A 26,615-nucleotide genomic window follows, 5' to 3' on the forward strand; every position below is an offset into this window, starting at 1 on the left:
GGATCCAGAGTCTTTGGATTCTGACTCTGAGGCTGAGTCTTTAGGCTATTCCTCTCCATTGCATTCACCTGTAGAATATGAGTCTGAGGAGGAGGATGAATATGTCAGTCCTGATTCTCTTTTGGAGGAGCTTTCCTTTGGTGACATAGTTCAGCGTATGATGAAGCATTTCAAATGAGATTGCTCCCATGTATCAGATGTACAGAAAAGGCATTATGAGTTGTTAAAAATTGACTCTCCTAAATCTTCAGCTGTCCCTTCTGTGTTGACTACTGTAATGGATACCTTCTCTGCTGCTTCCCTGGACACTGGATTCTCAATCTCCAACTCCTAAGAAACTGATAAGTTCTATAAGGATGGATGACTGCAAGTTCTTATACAAGTGCCCTTCATCTGATCCTGCAGTTATTGCCTTCTTCCAAGCAACTTCCTTCAGATAAGGACAGTAGTGCCAAGGAGAGGATTGGTAAAAAGACATACACTTTGGCTACTTTAGCCTTCAAGGACATTAATTACCAGACTCGTATGACGAGGTGCATTCTGTCTCTTCTTTCCCCGATTGGGAAGATTATTTCTGGCATGCCTGAACTTGAGGGCAAAGCCTCTACTCTCTCCTTGCTCAGTTCCATTTCTCAGGTTGCCCATTACTCTATCAAATGCAGTTATAATGCAGCTGATGCATCTTCTAGGGCTGCAGGTTCTGGCTCTGTAATGAGGTTCTGTTCTTAGCTTTGCCTTCAGGCCTTGCAGATGATATCAAGGCAAAACGTCTGGATGCTCACTTGGATAACCAGAGTTTGGTACTGCTGTGGCTTAGCTTTTCAAGACATTACAGAATCAAGGTAAGGTCATGAAAGATGTGAAGCACATTTTATCTCACCAATTCCCAAGTTTCAAAGGAGCTATTTTAGTAAGACTGCCTTTTTGCGCACATTGCCTTGACAGTCTTCAAAGTTAAAAAGGCTCCTAGGCATGTTTTTTTTCTGATAAGCTTACTCAAACGCCCAGGCACCAAAAGCAATCCTTTCCTGACAAGTCTGCAGACTATCTGCCCTCTCTTCCTCTCAGCCAGGTTCCCTTGTCCCTCATGCTTTCCCTGTCTATCCTAGTTTGGCCGCTGATTACTATAGAAATCTGGGTTCTCTCCATTTTGTGGCAGGTTTACTTTATGACCTGGAAAACCCTTCCCCCCTCCCCTGGTATTCCTCAACCTCCTGCAGAAGGGCTTCTTCATTTTCAGTGGGTATTGCAAGGCCTACTGGACCAGGGTTTCATTCACCTCGTTCCACAGACCAAGAGGGGTTTGGGTTTATATTCCAGGATGTTTCTGATCCTCAGAAAAAAGAGGGCTTGGACACCTGTCATGGATCTTTCCTTTCCTAACACCTTTTTCATAGTGCCATCATTCAAAATGCTTTCTCTTCAGACTCTCTTTCCTCTGTTGCCTCCCCAGGCCTTTCTGGTTTCTTTGGTTCTGAAAGATGCCTACCTTCATATTTCCTCTCCACAGTCTATTCAGGAAGTATTTGCATTTCTCTGTTTCTTTGTCACATTTTCAGTTTTCTGCTTTGCCCTTTGGGCTTTCAATACTTTCAGGGGTGTTCACCTAATGTCTAGCCCCTGTAGTTACCATTTGCAGACTGCGGGACATTCAAAAATTTCCTTATCTGGATGACATCTTGCTTTCAGGCCCCATCACAATCCCAGCTGGTGCAGGATCTTCATTTTACCCAGCTTCTGTTGCACAACCTTGGGTTCACTGTCAATCTTCAGAAGCCAATGTTGACTCCATCTCAGGATAATGTTTTCCTTGGCTGCAGGTTCCAGACTGTTTCAATGCTGGCATCTCTTCCTGCCTGCAAGGATTCATCCCACCGAATTTTTTTCTGTCATTGCTTCTCTGGTCATATTTTACAGCCAGAGAGTTTATCAGGGCTGTGGGATTCACAGAGCAGCATTGAGGAGCCATTTCAGGCATTCTGAAGGTACAGGGCCTTTGGTCCCCTTCAATTTTTCCATCCACTCTTGGTCCCAGATCCCTTGAAGGTTTATACAGACAACACCATAGTCATGTGGTAAGTCAAAAACCAAGGGGTCATGAGGTCGTACCTTCTTGGTAGGTTAGCTCTTCAAGCATGGGAAATAGCCATCAATCTCAGGTCACCCTACAGGCAGTCTGTATACCTTCAGAGTGCAATCTTGTGGCAGATTTTCTCAGCAGGTCCAGGATGCAACCTCACGAATGGATGCTTCACAGACATGTAATTCTGGACATAGTTTATTGGTGGGGTATTCCTCTAGTAGAGCTCATTGCTTCACCTCTAAACAGGCAACCCCCTCAATTGCGTTCCAGAGTCCTTTGGCTTGGAAAGTGGACGCCATGTCTTTCTCTTGGAAGGGAATGTCCCTGTATGCCTTTCATCCCCTTCCTTTTCTTCCAAATGTTCTTCACAAAATCAAGAAGGATTGCAAAAATCCTGCTGGTGACTTCTTTTGACCAAGACAGCACTGATTCCCCCTGTTATTCCATCTGGCCAGGGGCAGTCATCACAAATTACCTCACTGCATGGATCTTCTCATACAGGAGAAAGGACTTTTTCTTCATACTCATTTGTCCACTCTTCAACTGACACTTTGGGTGATAGGGTTTTACTTCCTTTCTGAACTCAGTTTTCTGTGGACATGCTTAGGGCCCTGCAGGAGGCCAGGAAACCCAATAAAGACTTAAGGCTTAATAAAAAAGATTTTCTGTTTCGTGTCTTAAACATCACCAGGACCACTTTTCAGTGGGGCCCCCCCTTGTTTTTTTCCTACCTGTGTGAATTGCTACATGCTGCCTTGGCATATTCTTCAGTGAAAACTCACTTGTCAGCCATTTCTGCCACTTATTTCTCCTTTGTCCTCTAGGATTGAGGTCAAGCAGTATAACTTATATTAGATCTCCAAGAAAGCCCATTCCTCCTCCTTGGGATCTTAATTGATGTCCTTAAAAATGACTCAAGCTCATTTAAGCCTGCTGCTGCTGCTTTGCAACATTGCATCTGAAAGACTGTTACTGGTTGCTTTCACCTCTGCCAGAAGGGTTTCTGAACTCTAGGCCTTGATGGCAGTCTCTTCTTCTTTTATGTCCAAGGTGGCTAATGAGCTGTCCCTTAATCAGTCTATACAGCTTCCTTCTTTTTTCTCTTGTCTGCAATCGGCTAGTGAGAATGTTCTTCATACCTTGGATTTGCATAGAGAGCTCAGATATTATTTAGATAAAACAAAGGTATTTTATAAATCTGATCATCATTTTATTTCTTTTCATACCAGGATATTGGGTTTGGTAGTTTGTAAGCAAACCATCTCCCCCCAGATTTACAAGGCCATTTCTTTTTGTTATTCTTTTCATGGCAAGCAGTTGTCTACTTCCATGAGGGCTCATTCTGGTAGAGCAGTGGCTTCCTCAGGGTCATTTCTTCAAGGGCTTGGACACTATCTCCATCCTTAAGGCTGCTACTTAGTCTTCGGTTCACACTTTCACAAGGAAAATTAGATGCCATTTCCAGGGCCAGGGCAGGTTTTGCTATGGCCATCCTGCATGGGTTTGTGGAGGTCTTCCCCTACCTTCACTGTAGCTTTTGTACTCTCCATGAGGTGATGAATACTGCAACAGTGACATGGAAGGACATAGTACAGTTTTGTAAAATCTTACCATAACAGAAGATGTCCTCCTTTTCACTGTTGAAGTGTTCACTCCACTCCCTCCCTCCTATCCCCTTTTCTCTTTTTGCGTGGGTGGTATTTTCCTTCTGGCCAAGAGGTTCTTCTCCTTCCTTTTCCTGGTTGTACATTTCTTCCTTTCTACTGGGGGCTCTAGTTCTCTTGGGGCACTTCACTTCTGAGTTGGGAGCATACGTACATCACTTTTATGCTGTATGCTTGCATAGGGAGCATACATCTGACATACAATGTTTACTAGGTAATAAAGGCTTTAGTATATTGGCTAGATGATGGGCTATATTTGGCAGGAGATCTCAGAGGTGATGAATTCTGCAACAGTGAAAAGGACATCTACTGTTATGGTAAGATTTTACACAACTGTACTTTATCTTTAAACATCATGAAATGCAGCATAGCCATATTTGCAAAAAATGATTCACGCTGATATTGAGTATAATAAACAAGGACAATGGCTAAAGAGACCGACACATTAGGCAATTAAGTTCATAGCTTCATAGGTAGGTACTAGGCTATCGGCCCAAGGGCCTAATTAAGCCTAGCTGACAAGGTTCCCTGGCTTATGCCACCCAAAAAAGTTAATTTCCTGTGGCCCTGTCGAGCAGAGCCACAGAAGTGATTCCAGGGTGTATTTCCTATTTCCCATCCACTCATCAAGATTTTTCTTGAAGAGTGCTAATGAGGAACTTTGCTTGACATAGATGGGTAGCTTGTTCCAGAGTATAGGAAGTCTCTGGGACAGGAATCTATCCCTCCAGCATGTCCTGTTTATTGTGATGACAAGGTTTAGGTCCCCAGAGTGTGTAGCACGGAGGGATTGGGATTTCTTTAGGTGTAGCACGTCCAACAGCTCTGGGTTTAATATAGCTTTATATGTTAGGCAGCGATCTCCTCATAGTAGGTGACATGCTACAGAGTAAAGCCGGAGTTGTTTGAGACGGTCAGTGTAGGGCATCTGTTTGAGGCTAGTAATCCTCTTTGTGAGGTACTTCTGTGGCCTTACCAGCTGCTGCAGATGTCTTGTGAGGTACATTCCAAAAGAGGAGTTGTACTCTATAACGGGTCTAATGAATGCCGAGAAGAGGGGAACAATGACCTCTCTTTTCCTGGATGAGAACCCTTTTGTGATGAGGTGTGCCACATAGAAGGATTTCCTGACTACTGTGGCAATGTGATTATCAAAGGAGAGACTACTGTCCACCTGGGTCCCAAGGTCTCTTATCACACATTCGGCATTAAGTAGACTGCCATTTATGTGGTAGTTCATGAGTACAGAGTTTTTACCAAAGGGGATGACAATGCACTTTTTCGCACTGAGCTTGAGGCCATGCCTCTGACACCAGGCATCTGTCTCAGTGAGGCCCTACTGTAGGATGTCCACATCATTTGGGGACTCGACTATGGCTCCTAGTCTGCAGTCATCTGTGAACTTCATTAGCCAGAGGCCTTCAGTGGCGGCTGGTGACTTCAAATCAAAGGGGGGCTGCAGGAGACAGCTGAATGGGTGGGGTCAATGGGAAGGGGTGTGGCCAACCAGAAAGGGGGGGGCTATGCTCAAAACCACAAAAAACTAACTAAATACACTGCCGTGGGTGCCAAACCATCATTATGAGAGTCCAATCAAGACAAAATGAAGTGTAGAAGAATAAAAATATTTCAGTGCATTAGCTGCATGACAGCTTACTTAATATCTAGATGGAAACAAAAAGGTTGTGAGGCATGAAAAAATAAATTACTTTAAGTACATTAATGGAATGCCAGTCAAAATCAAGTATAAGAAAAACAAGCAGCACTCAACTCAAACCACTTCTTGCACTGCAGTTCTAATTATAATTTTATATTCAGCTTTATTAAAGTATCAAGTAACATGCTGAAAGTAGCAATCTATGTGATAACCACCACTTTTAAAAATGTTTCTTATCCAAAAAAGACCTGCTGCCTGACAACTATCTACTTGTTTCATGGGGAAAACATGATCAAAGTAAAAAATGAAAAGCAAACAAGAAACAAGCTCAAGATACATTGCTTACAAGGATTACTGTACAGGTTATGGACCACACGATTGGCATTCTGTTTAGTTTACGGTTAAAGCCTGCAGAGATGACTGGAAGTCTCCAAATGTAATGAGCTTCTTAAAATAATGTAATCCTGTCCTTTATTACAAATACTGTCATATGCATTTCAATACCCAAGGCTTATACATTATCTAGTTAAGTATTCTCTACATGGCAACAACAGAAAGGCTTTCAATGTTGGCAATTATTTAACAGTATGCTTATTAAAGCTTACTTGCATCTTACAATCTCAGCCAAGCTTAACTGATGGTCATTAATGTATTGCTACTTAAACACAGAGCAACAGGCACTTTGAGTAATAAACATAAATCAACAGTACAAAAAATATGACAGAGACCAGACCATTCTGCAAAAATCAAGGACAGATGAAAAGCCACTCCTGTACTTGTGTCTACCTTGGATGGGGGGATACCCTGCACATTTACACTGCATAACTACTCCTTGCCTTGCTTCGACACATCCAGAGTCACTACATGGGGGAAATGGGGTGCAACAAGTAGGTCACAATTTGAAATGTCGCTGGCTGACTGATGACCCTAACACATTTGTCATACCTCTCAACCTCAGAGCAAGAAATCTGGACAAAGCCATACAAAGAAGTGGGACAAAGGCCCAAAAACAAGGACAATTTTTTTAAAAATATTGCTCTTATAAACTTAGAAAGATAATAGAATAGGTCTTGCATTAGTATGAATTTTCTGAATGGTATGAAATCTGAAACTCAAATGTCTGTCATTATTTTCTAACTTCAGTCTTTGTCACTAATTTGCCAAAAAAAAACACAATTTTATGAAAAATGGTCCAAAAATGTGATGTAAAAATATAAAATAGCCACACAATACAGCTGGGAACCTGTCAAAGAAGGGACACTTTAATATTAGTACTGCTAACTTGAGCAACTGACAAAATAAAAGAATCTACATGCATTTCTGAAATAAAAGTAATCTATAACTATGATTAGTTATTTCTTAATTGTAAACCCTCCATGTTTTCTTTCAAAATTGCTATTTTGCGGAGGGATTATTAGGGGAAGAGCAACATTTTGAGCCAAAATCAGGGACAGTTGATAGGTTTGGCTATGCCTAATTCTATAAAGTAATTTGCATGTATGTACCTCTCAACCTGTTAATGCAGTAAATCTGGACAAGGCCAAATATATTGGGGGAACATATAAACAGTACTAAAAATTGCTCTTGTATAAACTGAGACAGTTGATAGAACAACAAGTCTTACTTTAGCATGCATTGGTTATGAAGTCTGAAACTCAGTGTGTCATTATTTAGTGACTTAATTCCTAAATGATTTGCCACAAATTTTATGAGGAACAAACCAAAAATAAGAAGCAAAAATCTATTCATTCGTTGAAAATCTGGACAGTTGGGAGGTATATTTCAGCTGGGGCTGTCTAAGTTTGCTGCCCTTCCCCCTCACAAAATCATGGTGAAATGGAGCCTCCTCCTGCAGTCATTCAAATGATCCCATTACTTGGCTATTTCACTCCATTTCCCATAACTACTAATGTGCATACTGATTTACTTCTATGATGATTTGGACATCATTTGAAAGTTTTATTTTGCATTTTACAGCACAAACACCAAGCCTTCTGCTAAACAAACTTAGCATTAAAACTTCTCTGCCCGTGAAACTCACATTCATTGAAACAGCATTGAAACCCACATTCAAAGAAAATACATTTTACCAGTGGCAGATAAAGATTAATTCTGGGCTGTTTTCAAATCATAGGCCCCTTGCATATGAAACATACATATGCTCTTGATACACCTTCCTATTGTTTTGAACATTTTTCCAGTAAACAATGAAACAAAATGCATGCACCAATAATTACAAAACTGCCCAATTCAGAACATTTCCTTCATCAAAGTCTACTCAAACTTCTACAGTCCACCATTATCAGTAAATATGCACAATTCTACAGTCCACCATTATCAGTAAATATGCTCAATCTCTGAAGTAAAAAAAAGTCATCTAAATAATTCCACATTAAATAAATCTGTTACTAGTGAAGAGGTTGCTGCTAGCAAAAACCTTTATATTTCATGGTTTCATCGAAAAATAAAGTGTCTGATGCCCCTGAGGAATAAATTGCCTATATTACATTAAAATGATAAGCTAGTAATACTGCAATAGGAAATGGATGGCAAACAAGATAACAGGCTCATAGTTAGTATCAACTTTTTCAGTACAGCAGCATTCACCCCTTGTGGGAGTAGAACCAACAACCTTTCTGCATCAAAAGCAAGTACACAACCTGTTGTGCTATTAACATTAAAAGCTGATTTTCCATAAGCAGCACTAAACTTCTCTTCCCCTGCAGCTCTTAGCTCCTTGTAAAATCCATTCAATACTCAACTGTATCTCAACTTTGCAGCACAAGAAATCTAGAAAAAGCCATATTTATTGGGGGGGGGGGGGCTCAAAAGGCCAAAAACCAGGGACACATTAAACATTGCTTGTATAATCTTGGAAAGTTGTAGAAAATGCTGTGTTACCACCATACATTTTACTGCCAAGGTCCCTGTGCAAAAGAGTCAGAGCAACATACCACTATGCCAAATCACCTGCTTTGTGAAAGAAAAATGCTGTGTTACCACCATACATTTTACTGCCAAGGTCCCTGTGCAAAACAGTCAGAGCAACATACCACTACACCATATCAGCTGCTTTGTGAAAGAGAGGAAGACTGAAACTTAAATGGCTTTCATTTAATGAATTCAGTTCTCACCATAGCTGTCAACCTCTTAGCACAAAACACCTGGACAAACCCAGTAATGAGGGAATACAGCCCTCAGACATATTCAGTGAATTCAGTTATTGCCATAGTTGTCAACCTTAGCACAAAAAACCTGGACAAAGCCAATAATGGGGCAATACAGTCCCAAAAATAAGGACACATTTCAAATATTCATCTTATAAACTTAGAAAATTGCTAAAATAAAAGGTTGTGTTACTATGTATTTTCTGAAGAATATGAAGTCTGAAATTCAAATGCCTGTCAATTTTATTTAACATTTGTTAATCAGGACAATCTGACTTGAACAAAAAAAACAATTTTCAGCAGAGGCCCAGGAAGAAATAATGCAGACATGTCTTTATAATATGGGAGGACACAAAAGCAAACCCACACAAACACAAGGAGAAGATGCAGACCCCACACAGAAGGCACCCCAGCCAAGAATCAAACCCAAGAACCTGCAGCCATAAAGTAACATTACTACCACTGCACCATCAAATATCAAGCATTGCAACATTTAGGAACCACAGATATTATGAGGAACAGATCAGATCAAATAGGAGGCAAAAATCTGCAATTTTTTTACAAACGGTGGTGGGTAGGAAATTCAGGTCCTTAACACCTGCATACCCAACACCATTTGTTCTCTAGCCACCAGGATATAATAACTGGGGCATTTTACACACACACACACACACACACACACACACACACACACACACACACACACACACACACACACACACACAGTCCCTTCTGTCTCTTTCTTTCACACACACACACACACACACATTTTTCTGTATCTATGCATTTGCATTCTAAGTAAGTATCTGACTTTCATTGTTGTTGTGGTTTAAATCAGTCTTTAGTTACTGTAGGAACTAGAACTCTGACTGGCTTACTTCCTACTCAGTCTCTAACTCCCCATCCACTTCCCCATCTATATTAAACAAAGATATTATAGAAACACATTAGGGGCCAAATAAAGAAGGCCCAAAAATTATATGATAAAAAGCAGAAAGGCAACAAAGAGAATCATGAGGCACTATTGCTATATACTGCTATAAAAGCAACAGTCACAGCTGGAAAGTTAAGACACAAGAACATTTTTGTTTGTTTGCTTATTTCAGAATTTACAAAATGTTGTTAAGTTCATAGCACAACTTTTACAAAAACATAGTTCAGAAATGGTGTTAATGCTAAAGAAGCCATAGAATAACATCACACAGAAAAGTAACCTTTTTAAGCACAACGTGCAGTTATTTTGCATGTCTGAGAATCAGGCAGACTAGATCAAACAGACTTATCTCAGACTCTTGGCGTTTTTGTTCAGCAGCCTGCATTTTAAAGCTTTAAGAATTCATGCACTGTGAAGGCAATCCTAAATACTATCTCTGTGGCCATGATCAAAACTGTATGATGCTAGTAAGTTGCCTTGCTTGTTGATTTTTGTCAGCAAATACCAAAGGACTAAAAAGGGACTGTCATTTAAAGAAAAAGCACTTGTGTTTGTTGCCTCATTAATGTAGTTTACATTCCTTCCTAGTAAACACTGAATCACATATTTAATTAGTTATTATACCATGACCCCCCCCAAAACGTGCACGCTGATTGGCCAGCGTGCACATTGTAAATCGAGTTATACTAATGGAAAAAGGTCCGGTCGCCCGGACTTTTTTCCATTAGTATAACTCTACTGTCTCGCTATGTTAAATGGGTTTAACATAGCGAGACAGCTTTAAAATAAGCAACGGAGATCTCCGTTGCTTATTTTAAAGCTGTCTCATATGCTAAACCCATTTAACATAGCGACAGGTTTAAAAAGCAATGGAGAAAGCAAGATCTCCGTTGCTTTTTACTATTTTCGCTATGTTAAATGGGTTTAACATGGCGAGACAGTTTTAAAATAAGCAACGGACATCTCCGTTGCTTATTTTAAAACTGTCTCGCTATGTTAAACCCATTTAACATAGCGAAAACAGTAAAAAAAAAGCAACAGAGATCTTGCTTTCTCCGTTGCTTTTGCCCACAGCTCTGATGTACTGCGCAGGTGCGCAGTACATCAGAACTGCCGCGGATGCCAGACATCTGCGGAAGGGCAGTAAACAGGCATTATACTATGCCATTATTTAAGAAAAGTAATAGTTTCTTTTCTTAAATAATGTCATGGTATAATAGCAATAACCCACTTCTGGGTGTTGGGTAATGCTGTATTTACCCACGGTTGGCTTTGTTTGGTCCCTCGGGCTTCGCCCTCGGGACCAAACCACTCCAACCGTGGGTAAATCCAGCATTACCCACACCCAGGCATGGGTTATTGCTATAGTAATAACAGGGCTTGTCTGTATCCAGAATTAGGGGGTTCAACATTCAACAAGCGCATATATGGGATGTGGAGGGAAAGACTGCAATAGAAAGCACATAAACACACACAATCATACAATATAAAATTCAAAGCTGCTGGGGTGAAAAGTAATGTTAACAGTATACTTACTTTAATTCTGCACCTTCAACCTTCACTCTCTTCTTTTCTTCTTTTTTCTTCTTCTTTCTTCTGTTCTTCTTTCTTCTGTTCTTCCTTCGTTCTCTCTCTCTAGCATACCCAAAATCCCATCCGGTTCAATCCAATGGCAAAACAAAAAAGAATTTTTTTAAAAAGGTAAAACTAGCCGACAACTAACTGACTGATTCTCGCTCTTTTCCCAGCACATAAAGCCCAGGAAGAGAGCGACAACCAATCAGCAGCATTTAGGCTTTACTCAGCAGGCACGTCATGACTGACGTGCCTGCGGACGTCGCAGTCCGAGCCCCTTCCAAGTCTATGCGGTTTGGAACCACTGCCGCATAGACTTCTGGGCATCACAATGATGCCTTATGTGCTCCTCCGGGCTGCAATGTAAACAAAAAAAAAAAAAGCTGTTTACAACCGCGGTTAAGCTGCGCAATGCGCATGCACGTACTTTCGAGTCACGGACTCGAAATTTAAAGTGAAAAAAAAGAGATTTCTTTTTTTTTTTTAATTTAATGATTAAATTAAAAGATATACACAAGACCAAAAACAACTGAGGGGGCTGCAGTCCGGCAGTCTGATGCCACGAGCTGCCCCTGGAGGCCTTCTGTGTTAGCCTGTACTTTAGAGAAGTAGATACCAAACAGGAGAGGTCCCAGGATTGAACCCTGTGGTACTCCACTTGTCACTGGTTTGAAGTCAGATTTGGAGTCTGCAACTTTTACAGTGTGGGTCCTGTCAGTGAGCCAGTTGGCAACCCATCTTGTGATGTAGGGATTTATACCTAGTTTAGTGAATTTAGCTATAATTCCAGAATGGGGGATGGTGTCAAAAGCCTTGGTGAGGTCAAGATAGGCTGTGTGAACCACCTTACCCTCGTTTATGGCTTTGGTGACTGCCTCAAAGAAGTCGATCAGGTTCAGAAGGCATGATCTGTCTTTCAGAAACCCGAACTGGGTGGGGCCCAGAGTTTGGAGTTTACCAATGTCTATGTTTATGAGTTCCATGATGATACTTTCCATGGCCTTGTAAACCAGGCACGTCAGGCTAATAGGGTGATAGTTCCCAGGGTCTGTGATGGCTTCCCCTTTGTGGAGTGGGATAACTGTTGCTGTGTGCCATTCAGTGGACACAGAGCCTGATGTGAGATTATGACTGAACATGGTGCTTAGGTGGGGACCAGTTAATTCTGAAGTTCGTGTAAAATGCAGCCTGGGATGTTGTCCAGTCCCATGGATGCTGTGTTTTTGGTTTTCGAGAGTGCAGCTTTTTCCTGCATAGATGTGATTACAGGGACTCTGCATTCTTCCTGTATAGATATGGGCCCTTTAGGGGGTGAGGGGGGTAAAGTTAGCACTAAACCTATCTGCCAGGATGTTGGCAATATCAGTTGGTTTTGTAATTTTTGTGCTGTTGTGCTGTAACTCAGAGCAGATCTGGGTGTTGCCATTGAGATTCTTGACATAGTTATAGAATGCTATGTGGTTGCCCTTAGAATCAGTGGGGATTTTGTTTTTGCAGCTAGCTTTGGAGGATTTTATAAGGGATCTCAGCTTCTTACTGAGGCTGACCAGGGAGCTCCTTCACTCATGGGATTTTAATCTCTTTTGCAACAGTTTCTTCCTTCTGTTGTAGAGTTTGTTTATGGCAGGGGGACCACCAGATTGGCTTTCTTGTTTTTGTAGATAGCATCTTGGTTCTGTTTGGGATAGCATGATCCATGTTCTTGCATAAGTATTTACAGAGTGCATTTGTGTAGGATTCAGCAGTCATAACTGTATTGTCCATCTGTATGGGTGTGATGAAGTTCTCCACTTCTGCCTTAAGAAGCATGAAGTTGGCTTTGGAGAATTTTTTTACCATGGTTTCCTTAATGGTGGGTGGGAGCAGGATGCGGATATCTAGGGTGATTAGCTTATGGTCAGATCTGACCAATGAGGAGTTGACTTCAGGTGTGGAACACTGGTCACTCATGTTGGTAATGACTAGGTCTAGGATATTGTTGCCCCTGGTGGGGGTGTGGATAAGTTGATCCAGGGCATTGGAATTTATGAAGTCCAGAAAGCGTTGAATTAAGGAGTTGGTACATGAGTAGTTTTCCCAGTTAATGGTGGGGTAGTTGAAATCACCCATTATTAGGGTGTTTGGTTGAACCCTAATATTTTCCAGTGTATCAAGAAAAGAGGAGTGGGAATCCTGGGGCATGGTGGGGGATCTATAGAAAGCTACAGTTTGGATTGCAGTTTTGCCCAGAGTCAGTTGCACTTGGATAACCTTGGATACATTATGCTGCCCAACTAGCCTGCAGGTGTGTATATCCTTAGTGAATATGGACACACCTCCGTCTTTGGTGTTCTGGTCCAGGTTAGATGGCCAAAAAGTGTGGTATGAGTTATAGATGGGTTGGGAGGGTGGCCTAATGGTTAAGTTGTTTACCTTATAGACACAAGGTGCAGGGTTTAATTCTCACATGGGGTAATTGACTAGGCTTAAAATGGCCAACAAGGGCAGTTAGCTTAGTAGTAACCTATGAATAACCTATGAATGAATAGCCTGGTAATGCAGGGGTGCTCTCTAGAGCCTTGAACCAGGTCTCAGTCACTGCACAGATATCGATGTTCTCTATTTTAAGGAATGCCATGAGTGAGTGCATTTTGAGATTTAGACTTCTGGCATTGAGTAGCATTGCCCTCAGTTTTTGCTTGCCTGTTCCTGTAACAGTGGTGAATTTGTCATTTGAACCTTGCCTAAAAAAGGCACTATAGGGGCAGCAAGAGCCTTAGCCAGTATCCGGAATCCCAGGGGTGACAGGTGCAGGCCATCTCTGGCAAAGCATTGTGGTTTGTCGACCATGTCGTCCCAGGCAGACAGATACTGGATCCCTTTAGAATGACACTAGAAGCTTAGCCAATTGTTGAAGTCAATCATTTTGTCCTTGTACTGCGTTATCATTCTGGGCAATGGCAGGATGCTACTCCGGGCTAGGGTCATACCTGCCTGGGCTACAAGATCGGAGAGCTCTTCCATGTCTCTTTTCATGTAGTCCAGGGAGGTACATCTCAGGTCGTTCACACCAACATGGACAATGACATAGTCATATTTGTACTTGTTGTGGAGTGACCTGAGTGCGTGGGGTATGTGGCAGATCCTGGCACCCGACAGGCAGCTGACAGTAACCTACTTCTTGTTTAGCCTTGTGAGTGGGACATCAGTGTGCCTGACTATAGCGTCATCTATGACTAGTGTGTTGGGTACATTGGTTTGCCTTATCGGCTGTGGTTTATTGGCACACTGAGTCTGTGGGCTATGTGTCATTTGTGTTGTGTTGGGGTGGTGGGGGTTGCTTATATTTCTGCTTTGGAGGTCTCTCTTGCTTGAGCAGATTATTATTGAGAGCCTCTGTGAATGTTTTTATGTTTCTATGTGTGAATTTTGGTGGTGTAAGTTTAGTGTGATGAGTGTGGTGTGGTGCAAGTGTTTACCTTCTCCTCTTGACTGTCAAGTTCAGTCTTGGTTGGAGACAGCTTTACCTCCAGTTTGGCTAGATAAGTGCATCTCTCACAGGTTGTGGTGTTGGGTGGTAGGAGGAGAGGGTTGTCTGTGTACATAAGGCAATTGCTACATTGCCTCAAGATGCCCAGATTCATCAGTTAGACAGGAGAGAACACTGGGAGCTGACCCTTGGACATGCCTGAATAAAAAACTACTTTCCTCTAGACAAGTGAGGAAAGTGAGTAAAAGAGATGTTTTTCTCTAAGCAAGTGAGGAAAGTAAGCACAAAAACTGTTTTCCTCTAGGTAAAGAGGAAGGTTGAGTGTTGTAATAATTTGTAGCTTATTTAGTGCTAACAATTTCTGAACAACTGCTGAGCAAGAATAAGCAAATTCAAGTGCCAAAACTAAGAATCTGACAAATGATGTTTCCTAGGTAATAAAGACTTTAGTATATACTTGGAATCAGTTGTGATCAAAATGTGTCAGTTGTGATTTAAAACATTTTATAGAGGTGATCTTATGATATTCAAAGCCATAACTATCTGACAGAAAAAATATAGTTCACCTGTACATGTCATTAACCTGCCTTATCATTGAATGTAATACCATCTTCTATATATTCAAAACTTAACACTTATATAATTTAGAATGGGTCCAGAGTGTTTGAGTGAGGAAAACTGATGAGTTCAAAAAATATTTGTTAGGATTCGAGTCTAGTGGATTTACATAGTTAAAAAATACATTTGAAACCAATGGACTCTTTCATTAACCAGTTAGAGCTCCTGAGACACTCCTGGAAAGGGACTTGTGTCCATTAGGGTTATATTGTTAACAAATACAACTGAAAATTATGCACTTACAATTTTTGTGCAAACAGTGGATTTGTTTGCTTCCATTTTGTTCATCTTGATGGTGTCAAAGAAAAAAAATCACTTCACTTATCAGATGCAAATAAATCTTACAAACACTTTATTACAAAGCTTTGGTCCATACTTGTTAAAGGATTGACTGGCAGGGAGTCAAGAAGAAACCCAGAAAAGTGTATGTAGGAACTAAAAAGCAGGGTGTTTTGTATCATCGAATTGAGCATATGTTTATAAGAATTCAGTTTTATTATCAAAATTCAGAGCATTTATATGAGGTGATTCACTTTTATCGAGTAAATGTATTATTTACCAAATTAGTTCAGTAGTTGTTAATCTATCAGAGTAAATCACAAATTAGTCTCATGTTGTGAGCAGAATTTTTGGCTCTTTTTAATGCTATAAAATGTTTTTAACTGGCAAAGACCAGACTGATTTAGTTTTAAAACCTATTATTTTTTTGATTTGGAAAGGCATTAGTTGAAGTTTTGCCATAAGGCTTAGGCCATATCCGAAGTTTCTCAGACAATTCAGTCTATGCTGTCCTTGTAGTTGTTGAGAGCGGAGACAAAAACATACTATAATACAAAATGTATATATCAAGAAATATGCATCCCTAAAGCATCTACTAAATTATACTTATGTTTATCCTTACAAATATACTGTTTTCATATAGGTAAATATGAATTTCTGTGAAGTTTTACTAATAAAGCTTATTCACAACTCTCAACCTCTTCACCCAAAAATTATGGACAACAGGCACTCTGCAATGTAGAGGGATAGAGTCCTGACTGTCACAGGTGACGCAAATTTAATAGCAGCTAAGGTACTTGTAGGAGCTGGTAGGGTAGGTGACTGCTGCTATGACCTAGTGGAAGCACTAGGTGTCTACCCTGTGGAGGCCTGGGTCTACTGAGCCCGATCTGTCATTTGTATCCACACTGTGATGGGAATCGTAAAAAAGAATGTTTCAACTGTAGAATCTTACATGCTTTGGATGAAAATAAGTCCCTTAAAGGTGGAACATGAGAATGTAGTTTAGACTACGATTTTCCTTTTCTTTCTTTCTTTTACTCTATCTGTTACAGCTGACTCCCTAGAGTGACCCCCATGGACAACTCAATGGGGTTTACAAGCCAAAGGGGGGGAGTTATGTTGTAGGTCTTTTTTTGTATCACACATGCACTTACTCACACATATAAATTATTTAGTCACCAAACCTTCTCTTTGGGAGGTGTGAGGAATCTAGAGTACCTGGAGAAAACCCATGCAAACACAATGAGAATATGCAGACTGTGCGGAGCAGCTGATTCAGCTTAGAGACAAGCCAGACAACTTCTTGCTGTGAGGCAACAAAACTGGTCATGCCACGGTGCCACCACAGGCTTGGGTTACTGAGCTGGAAAAACAAAATCATGCTGTCATAGCTATGTTGTTATTATTGGGAGAGCAAAAGATATTGGTCTGGATATTTCAGCAGAGGATCTGAATACAGATAAAGATACAGCCACATTAATAACTGCACATGCTATGTTCATAAAAGGGGAAAATGCTCAGCTATGAGGCGTGCTCCAGTTTTGATCAGAGTATCAGATACAATGCAGTTTCTACTGTAAATCGCATAATTAATTTTTGAACAAAGGTAACATTGCATGCTTATTCCCTCCAGCTCTTTTGAGTGTGTACTTTTAAATCCCAGTGGGCATGGCTTGAGCCTTTATAAAACTGAAGTTATCACCGTACAATTCCAACAAATATTCATATCTCTGGAACCATACGTGTTTCTATAAAACTGTAAATGGCAAATTTATTTAGGATAAATTAATCTTTACATAAGTAGCATTAATTCAATTTGCATTAAACTGGATTTTATAAGTCAAAATAAAGGCAGCGAGTATTAATTTTGTAATGTATGAATATCTTACGATATCGCATTAACTAGTCAAGCAAAGCACATACTGTGAGAAGGACTTTCTTCACAGAGATGTGAGCTTTCATATTAAGCTATGCAGTTCTGTCTGTGCTATCTGAATGTTGAGATATTTAGAGAAATGTGAACATTATTACAATACAAATAAACAGTATACAAATAATCAATATCTCTTTAGCTGCATTAGACAGAAGTCAAATACCACTGCAATTGTGTTTGTCATCATGTATGCTTTAAGAAGAAATCTTCTGTTACCTTCTATGAAGCATTGTTTTTGGAATTATTAATGCAAATATGAAAGGTGTCAATAGGAGGTAATTGTAGAAATGCCTGGAGGTGCACTCAGCTATAATGGGTTAAATATAATAATGTGCTTTCATATGCAGTGCTTACTGTTAAGATGTTCGGTACCATATGTTTAAATATAAAGATAGGCAACTGACATAAACATTGTGAAGCCAATCCTAAAACAAGTTTTCGGAGAAAAGGCATCAGCATTATACAACATATTTCGCAAATCAAAAACTAAGTAGCAAGTTGGGTAGACAAAAGAAGTAGGTGGAAATTGCCATTATTGGGTAATAGTCTACTAGATAACTATGACAGGAGAGGTAAACATGCTGTATATCGAAGCACCTATCACTGGCGTAAAGACTATAATTATCTAAAGTTATAGAAGATTTTTTTTAAGATAGCTGCTTTCAAATGTAGAGAACTTTGGAGTAGAATCTTTTAGTTTAACTGTGACTGATACTGAATGTACACGCACCATTTGTGGAGAAAAATGTTTCAACAACCATAACAGTAAACTGAGTCGCAGTGAGGTGGAAACTATTGAAAACTGATTACACCTAATGGGTGGACTTCCAAGTTTGAAGATGTAAGGGTGGTGTATTCTACCAGGATTCTGAAAATACCAGCAGAAATTAGGCATGTGTGCTATTGAAGTAGGAGTAAGATACAGTTAGTGTTCTGCAAAGTGCCGTTTCTGAAACCTGGCTGAAAACCTATATAAAAGTTAACCAAATCCTACCATCAGGTTTCCAAATCATTTGCAATGACAAGAGCCCACAAGGAGGTGGAGTAGCAATAATCTACCCCACCTCCCATACCATAACTCCCTACTCCAATAAAATACCAACCTTTGCCAACGCTGAAATTATAATAGGTTTACTAAAAATAAACAACCACAAGTCCATATGTATTGCTGCTCTGTATATCCCCCCTGCTGATAATATCAAGACTCTTGAAAACATCCTGTCCTGGTTCTCCTCCAGTATAAAAAATGAAACCTGTATACTCGATGATATCAATATCAGCTGGAATACTATTAACTCTGAAGCCCCGTCCCACACAATCAACCTGTACAACTTCTCCCAACTAATACAATCTCCAACCAGACCAAATAAAGATGGTACCTCTGGTACCATCATTGACTGGATCCTAACAACTCACCCACACCTTATCACCAAAACCGGAACATTACCTGATCCTCTCAGTGATCACCTACCAGCCTTTGCTGACCAGCTCCCATCTCCACTGCATAAACAACACCACTACATCCAAACCCGCAACCTCTCCTCTTTCAATCCTTTAACTTTCTCTGAATGCTTAAAGGATACTGACTGGTCCTCTCTAAAAACCCTTCCTCTAGATGATGCCGTTTCCTACTTTAACCACTCATTCCTAACCCTTCTCAATCAGCAAGCCCCCCCCAAACCAAACGCATCAAAACCAATCCCTGCCCATAGTTATCAAAAGATACTAAACTAGCCTTGCACCAAGGGGACAAAAAATGGAAACAATATCAAAAACATAAAAATCCTAACATCCTCCTAGAGTATAAGCAACTATGAAACTCCACAAAAAAATTAATAATTAAAGACCGCAAAGCCCACTACTCCAAACTCCAGTCCTTGCACTCAACAAATCCCAGAATATTCTTGGACTCCATCTCATCCATGCTGCATCCTGGCAACAAAGAAAGCCCCTTCCCAGACCCCAACCTCACCAACCTTGAAACAGCCAGCCAGTTCAACTCATTCTTTATAGACTGCATAGTTAAAATATTAGCCTCCTTTCCACCCCCCTCCTCCACCACCACCCCTCCTGCCCCAACCACCACCCCAATCATTAACCTTCCTCCACATCCTTCTGCCTCAAGCCCATCCCCACAAGCACTGTAAAAAGACATTTCCTCAAACTCAAACCCTGTCACAATGCACCCAACAACCTTCCACCCACCTTCCTCAAACAATCTGCAGACAGCATTGCCTATCCCAGCTCTATTCTTATAAATAGATCCATACAAGAATCATACATCCCTTCTATATGGCACCATGCTTACATTATCCCCTCCACAAAGGTAGCAAAAATACTGATACCACCAACTTCAGGGTTATTGCCATCCTTTCCCCTCTTTCTAAAATACTACAGAAAATAATACAAGCACAACTCATGGCACAACTAACCCTAAACAATCTTCTCTCCCCTACCCAGCATGGTTTCCACCCTGACCACAGCACCATGACTGCCCTTCTTTCCTTTCTTGAAACCATAAACCTGGAACGCGATTCAGACAAGTTCATATCCACACTATTCCTAGATCTATCAAAGCCTTTGACACCATCTCACACACCCTACTTATATCCCAACTCTCCACCATGTACCTCTCTCCCACCACTATCACCTGCTTTTCCAGCTACTTGTCCAACCGCCAACAAGCTGTCCAATGGAAAACTTCAACCTCCCCCCTTCCTTCCCACACCGACAGGTGTCCCACAAGGTTCTATTCTTAGCCCACTTCTCTTCAACCTATTCATTAACAACTTTCACCAATCCACCCCAGACTCATCTATCATCCACTATGCAGATGACTTAACAATCATCTGCATAGCCTTCTCCTCCTCCAAGCTCCTAGCAAAAACCCAACTAGCCTTCTCCAAAACAGAAACCTGGATGCAGTCTAACCATCTGGCACTAAATGCAAATAAAACCAAACTAGTGTTTTTTTCCCCTACTAAAAATTCCATTGACAAATCCACATTCACCATGCAGAGCCAAAACAGCACCCTCCTTGAAATCTTTCCCAACATCAAGCTTCTTGGCATCATTATTGATGAAGAATTAAAATGTGACACCCACATCCGCTGTGCAATCAAGAAAACCCACCAAAAGGTAGGTCTCCTGTACAGGCACAACCGCTTCCTAAGCCCCTCTACCCATCAGACTCTTACATTCACCTTCCTACTCCCCTCCCTTATGTATGGTGCCCCTCTTTTTACCAATCTCCATCTTGGCCTTCGGTCCAAACTTGAATCCTGCTATCACAAGATCTCCAAATTTGCAACCAATTCAAAAAACTCATCCCGCCACTGCCACTCCCTCCTCACCCTCAACTGGCTTGAACTACCCATCTACCTCAGTGACCTACAAGTCACCATTGCCCACAAGCTCATCTTTAAACCTGCCAACTGCCCAGCACTCGATGCTTCCTTAAAATCTGACATTCCGAACCGCACACTCAGATCCAAAAACCAAAATCTCCTTCAGGTTCACAAACCAGTACGACCCCCTGGCCATCTACTGCTGTCCCACTCCTTAGCCAAACAGTGGAACTCTCTCCCCACACACCTATGTAACCAACCTAACCATTCAAATCTCAAATCTCAGCTACTCTCTCATCTTTCTTCCAAATGGGAATGCCCTTGCCATGCTCCAACTTAAACCCCTCCTGCCCATTCCACCTTGCACTGACTCATCCAACTACCTCTATTATTATTTCATCCCACCCAAAACAATCCCTTCCCTACCAAAAACTAATTTTCTCATTAATATCTATTGTACTATACTCTCCAGTCTCAATTATACTATTACCCTCTCCATGCATAATATTTTCCTAACCTACTAATGGCTAGTGGCTATATATTTTGAAATGTTGAACCTACAATTATGTTTATAGCACATATATTCACTTTATGTAAATGTTGAAATTTCTGTACTGAATTATGTCTTTTCATTTTTGTAACATTGTGACAAGCCAATTGCAAATATCATGGAGCTTATCTGTAAATGTTTAATTAGCTGTATGAACTATGTCCTTTTGTAACATGTGAAATGTAACTTGCAATTATTGTGGAGCTTTTCTTCCTGGGCCTCCACTGAAAACGGGCTCTTCTTGACCCAGTGGACTTCCCCGGTTATCAAACTTAAATAAAATAAAATAAATGATAAATAAATAAATAAATAAAGCACAGGAGCATTCATGAACATGGAAAATGACAAAGCAATGATGATGGAACAACCAATCAGTGACTCCCTTCTGATCCCAGCAAATGTGGTTCCACCTATTTTATTCATATGTTCTGCAGCTTACCCCTTAGAGCGAGAATTAGGTGATAAGCCAATTATAATGGGGTGGGTAGAACAAAGGCCCCAAAATAGGGACCAATTTGTTACAATAACAGATTTTGTATTAACATCCTTTTTCTGAAGGATATAAAGTCTGATTCTGACCTGGCTCTCACTATTTAGTCACTGCAGTCTTCAATAATTTGTCAGAAAACAACAACTTTTATTAGAAATAGACCAAAATATGAATAAAAAATCTGGACGTTCTTAGACATTTAACAAAAAAAAATAGGCAGGAATAATAACTTTTTAATGCAATTATGCTTTCTGCAATGTCTTTAAATGTCAGTGGTCTCACAGATGAATACAAAAAAAAAAGTAGTGAACTATATTAAAAAATGAAGTGTGCTAATAGCTGTGCTACAGGAAACACACCTAGAAAGACCTGAACATGTGATAAAGAAAGGTTTTCAGGATAAGTTATTCAGTGGAATACATGGGACAAAGGAAAAGAGAAGTACTTATACTAATTGCAAGAGGAGCTCCAGTACTGATAGAAGAAGATAAAAAAGATAATGATGGTAGATTTGTAGGGAGGAGGATTACACTGGAATGTATTTATATCTCACCTAAACCTGCTACAGTGGAGCTTATGAAAATTACAGATGGAGACTGGATTTTGATCTGCAACACTGAAGATGCATCTAGAGGGCCCAGAAGGGAAAATAAAACAAATGAGGGTGGGTTTTTGAAGAAATTTATGAAAATATTTGGCATGGAAGATGTGAATTCAGTATTAGGAGTTTAGGTTCATAGGTAGGTACTAGGCTATCTACCCGAAGGCATTTATAAGCCTAGCCAGAATGTGTTGGCTTTCGCCACCCCCTTAGATTAGTTCCTAGTACCTCTGTCCAGCACAGCCACTGAAGTGATCCCGGGGTAAACTTTCTGTTTCCCATCCACTCGTCAAGGTTTCTTTTGAAGAGTGTTAGCGAGGAGCTTTGCCTTATGTAGACTGGAATCTTGTTCCAAATCATGGGAAGTCTCTGGGACAGGAATCTATCCCTCTAGCACATCCGATTTATTGTTGTGGTGAGGTTTAGATCACTAGAGCATGTGGCTCAAAGGGATAAGGTTTTCTTTAGGTGGAGCATATCCATCAATTCTGGGTTGGACATGGCCTTGTATGTCAGGCAGAGATCACCTCTGAGTAGGCGGTATGCAACCGAGTACAGCTGGAGTTTCTTCAGTCGAGCTGCATAGGCCATCTGTTTGAGGCCAGTGATCCTCTTGGTGAGGTATTTCTGTGGTCTTTCCAGCTGTTGCAGGTGTCTTGTAAGGTACATCCCAAATGGAGCGTTGTACTCTATGATGGGTCTGATGAGTCATGAGTAGAGGAGCACATGACCTCTTTTGATCTGGATGTGTACCCTTTTGTGATTAGGTGGGCCACGTAGAAGGATTTTCTAACCACTTTGGCAATGTGATTATCAAAGGTGAGATTACTATCTACTTTGAATCCCAGATCCCTTATTACAACTTCTGTATTTAGGGGACTACCACCTATGTGGTAGTTTGTGGGTACTTTGTTTTTTCCAAAGGGGATGACTATGCACTTTTTGGCATTTAGCTTGAGGCCATGATTTTGACACCAGGTATCCGTCTCAGTGAGACCCTTTTGGAGGATGTCTGTGTCAGCCGGAGAGTCAATTATAGCCCCTAGTTTGCAGTTGTCTGTAAATTTGGTCAGCCATAGTCCTCCTGTACTTGCCTGTACCTCTGAGAAGTATATGCCAAACAAGAGGGGTCCTAGGACTGAGCCCTGGGGAATGCCACTTGTAACCGGTTTAGAGTTGGACCTAGCTCCTGCAACTCTCACCATGTGGGTTCTGTCCATGAGCCAGTTGGCAATGCATCTTGTGACGTAGGGGTTTATGTTCAGGCTGGTGAGCTTGTCTATAATACCAGAATGGGGAATGGTGTTGAAGGCCTTAGCAAGGTCTAGGTAGGCTGTGTGTACCACCTTTCCCTTGTCTATAACCTTGGCAACTGTCTCAAAGAAGTCCACCAGGTTTAGGAGGCATGATCTGCCCTTAACAAAGCCGAACTGGGTAGGGTCCAGTGTTTGGAGGTTCCCAATGTCTCTGTTAATGAGTTCCATGATGATGCGCTCCATAGCCTTGCAGACCAAGCTAGTCAGGCTTATAGGTCGATAGTTCCCAGGGTCTGTTGTGGCTCCACCTTTGTGGAGCAGAATAACTGTTGCTGTGCTCCATGCTATGGGTACATAGCCCGTGGAGAGGCTGAGTTTGAACAGTGTGTTTAGATGAGGGGTTAGTTCATCTTTGAGCTCATGTAGGACACAGCCTGGGACACCGTCCTGTCCCATTGATGCTGTATTTTTGGCTTTTGAGAGGGCTGTTTTAACCTGAGTGTCTGTGATTTCAGAGACTCTACATTCTTCTGGTATGGTTATGGGCCCTTTCGGGGATGAAGTTTGTGCTGAACCTGTCTGCCAGGATGTTGGCGATATCGGTTGGTTTAGTGTATTTTGTGCCATTTTGCACTAACTCTGAGCAGATCTGAGCATTGCCACTTAGATTCTTGACATAGCTAAAGAATGCCTTGTGGTTATCTTTGGAGTCCTTGGCAATTTTTCTTTCAAAGCTCGCCTCGGATGATTTTATGAGGGATCGTAGTTTTTTGCTGATACTGATCAGGGATGTCTTCCCTTCTTGGGATTTTACTCTTTTCTGTACTAGTGTCTTCCTTCTATTGTATAGCTTGTTTATGGCAGGAGTCCACCAGACTGGTTTCCTTTTCTTGGAGGAGTGAGTCTTGGTTTTGCTTGGGATGGCACGATTCATGCATTCTTGTAGGTGCCCATAGAATGCATTAGTAAAGGATTTTGCAGCTTGGACAGCGTTATCCTTCAGCATGGGGGCTTTGAAAGTTTCCACCTCAGTCTTAAATAATGTGAAGTTTGCTTTTGCAAAGTTTTTCATGGTGGTTTCTTTGTCTGGGGGTGGGGGCAGAATGTGGATATCCAAAGTGATTTGTTTATGGTCAGATCTAACCAGAGGGGTTACCTCCGGTGTGGAACACTGGTCGCCCATGTTGGTGATGACCAAGTCCAATATGTTGTTACCTCTGGTGGGAGTGTTGACCAGTTGAACCAGGGCATTTGAGTTTATAAATTCTAGAAATGTTGGGCAAGGGAGTTAGTACTTGAGTAGTTCTCCCAATTAATGTTTGGGTAATTGAAATCACCCAATATTAGGGTATTTGGTAAGACCTTTATGTTTCCCAGTGTTTCCAGAAATGCAGAACGGGGGTCCTGGGACATGGTGGGTGATCTGTAGCAAGCTACAATTTGAATTGCAGTTTTGCCTATTGTTAGTTGCACGTGGATGATCTCTGAAGCATCGTGTTGTGCCACTAACCTGGAGGTGTGGGTATCCTTGATGAATATAGATACGCCCCCGCATTTTGTATTTCGGTTTGGGTTCTGTGGCTGAAATGTATGGTATGAGTTGTGGCCTGGTAGTGCTGGGGTGCTCTCTGGAGCCTTAAACCAGGTTTCTGTTACTGCACATATATCAATTTTCTCCATACTGAGGAGTGCCTCGAGTGCATGCATTTTGAGGTTTAGACTTCTGGCACTGAGTAGCATTACCCTCAGTTTTTTGTTACTTGTGCTATTTACGGAGGTGGGTTTGTCTTTTGAGCCTTGCCTAAAAACGGCACTATGGGGGTGGCAAGAGCCTTGGCCAGTATTTGAATGGCTAAGGGTGACAGGTGCAAGCCGTCTCAAGCGAAGCAGCGTGGCTTGTAGAGCATGTCATCCCAGGCTGACAGACACTGGATCCCCTTTGAATGACACCAGAAACTTAGTCAATTGTTGAAATCGAGAATTTTTTCTTTATACTGTGGTATCATTCTTGGTGAGGGCAGGATGCTACTCAGGGTCAGGGTCATACCGACCTGGGCTACGTGATCAGAAAGCTCTTCCATGTCTCTTTTCATGTAGTCCAGGGAGGTATGGCTCAGGTCATTCACACCAACATGGACAATGACAGAGTCATATTTGTACTTGTTCTGGACTGACCTGAGTGCTTGTGTTATGAGGCGGATCCTGGCACCTGACAGGCAGCTAAAAGTAACCTTCTCCTTATTCAGCCTAGTGAGTGGGACATCAGTGTGCCTGACTATAGAGTCACCTATTACTAGTATGTTGGGTATGTTATTTTGCCTTAAGGGCTGTGATTGCATGGCACACTGGTTTTGTGAAGTATGTGTTTCATGGTTTGTGTTGGGGGGTGGAGGTTGCTTAGATGTTTGCTTTGGAGGTCTCTGTTGGTTTTGCAGATATTTATTTAGAGCCTCCGAGTATGTTTTCATGTATTTATGTGTGTTTTTGTCGGTGCTGGTTTAATGGGTCTATGTGAGACTGGTGGTGTGATGCAAGTATTTCCCTTCTCCTCTTGACTGTCTGATCCAGTCTTGGGTTGAGAGAGAGCTAAGCCTCCAGTTTGGCTGTATAATTGCATCTCTCGCATGTATTAGTGTTTGGTGGTAGGAGGAAAGGGTTGTATGTGTACATGAGGCAGTTGTAACATTGCCTCAAAATGCCCAGATTCACCAGTTGGACTGGAGAGTACACCTGAAACTGTCCTTTGGACATGCCTGGATAGGTACAGTGAACTGTTTTACTGGATGGCTGGTAAGGTCGAATAGAGAGCCTTATCCTTCTGTACAGTACAGGAGGGTCTAGTGCTAGGATTTTTAAGTGCTTGGTATAAGTTTTGAGCAAGTGCCGGGCTGAGAAATGAATGGCTTGAGTGCTTAAGTTAAAAGTTTGTCTAGTTCCAAAGGAAAAATGGAAGAGGAGACTTTGTGGAGCCAGGAATAGTTTTACCGTA

At 41.3% G+C, this 26,615-nt stretch overlaps 1 protein-coding gene across 1 annotated transcript in view; it reads left to right on the forward strand.

Annotated features, from left to right (window-relative positions):
* Positions 1-26,615, forward strand: part of BIRC7 (baculoviral IAP repeat containing 7) — a 517,300-nt gene that overhangs the window by 104,690 nt on the left and 385,995 nt on the right. The window contains exon 4 of the mRNA XM_044088967.1: positions 698-842. Coding sequence (XP_043944902.1) covers positions 698-842 — 145 coding nt within the window. The remainder of the gene's footprint in view (positions 1-697; positions 843-26,615) is intronic.

The sequence above is a fragment of the Protopterus annectens genome, chromosome 12.part0 (genome assembly GCF_019279795.1).
Source record: "Protopterus annectens isolate FY-2018-M chromosome 12.part0, PAN1.0, whole genome shotgun sequence".
Classification (NCBI taxonomy): Eukaryota; Metazoa; Chordata; order Ceratodontiformes; family Protopteridae; genus Protopterus; species Protopterus annectens.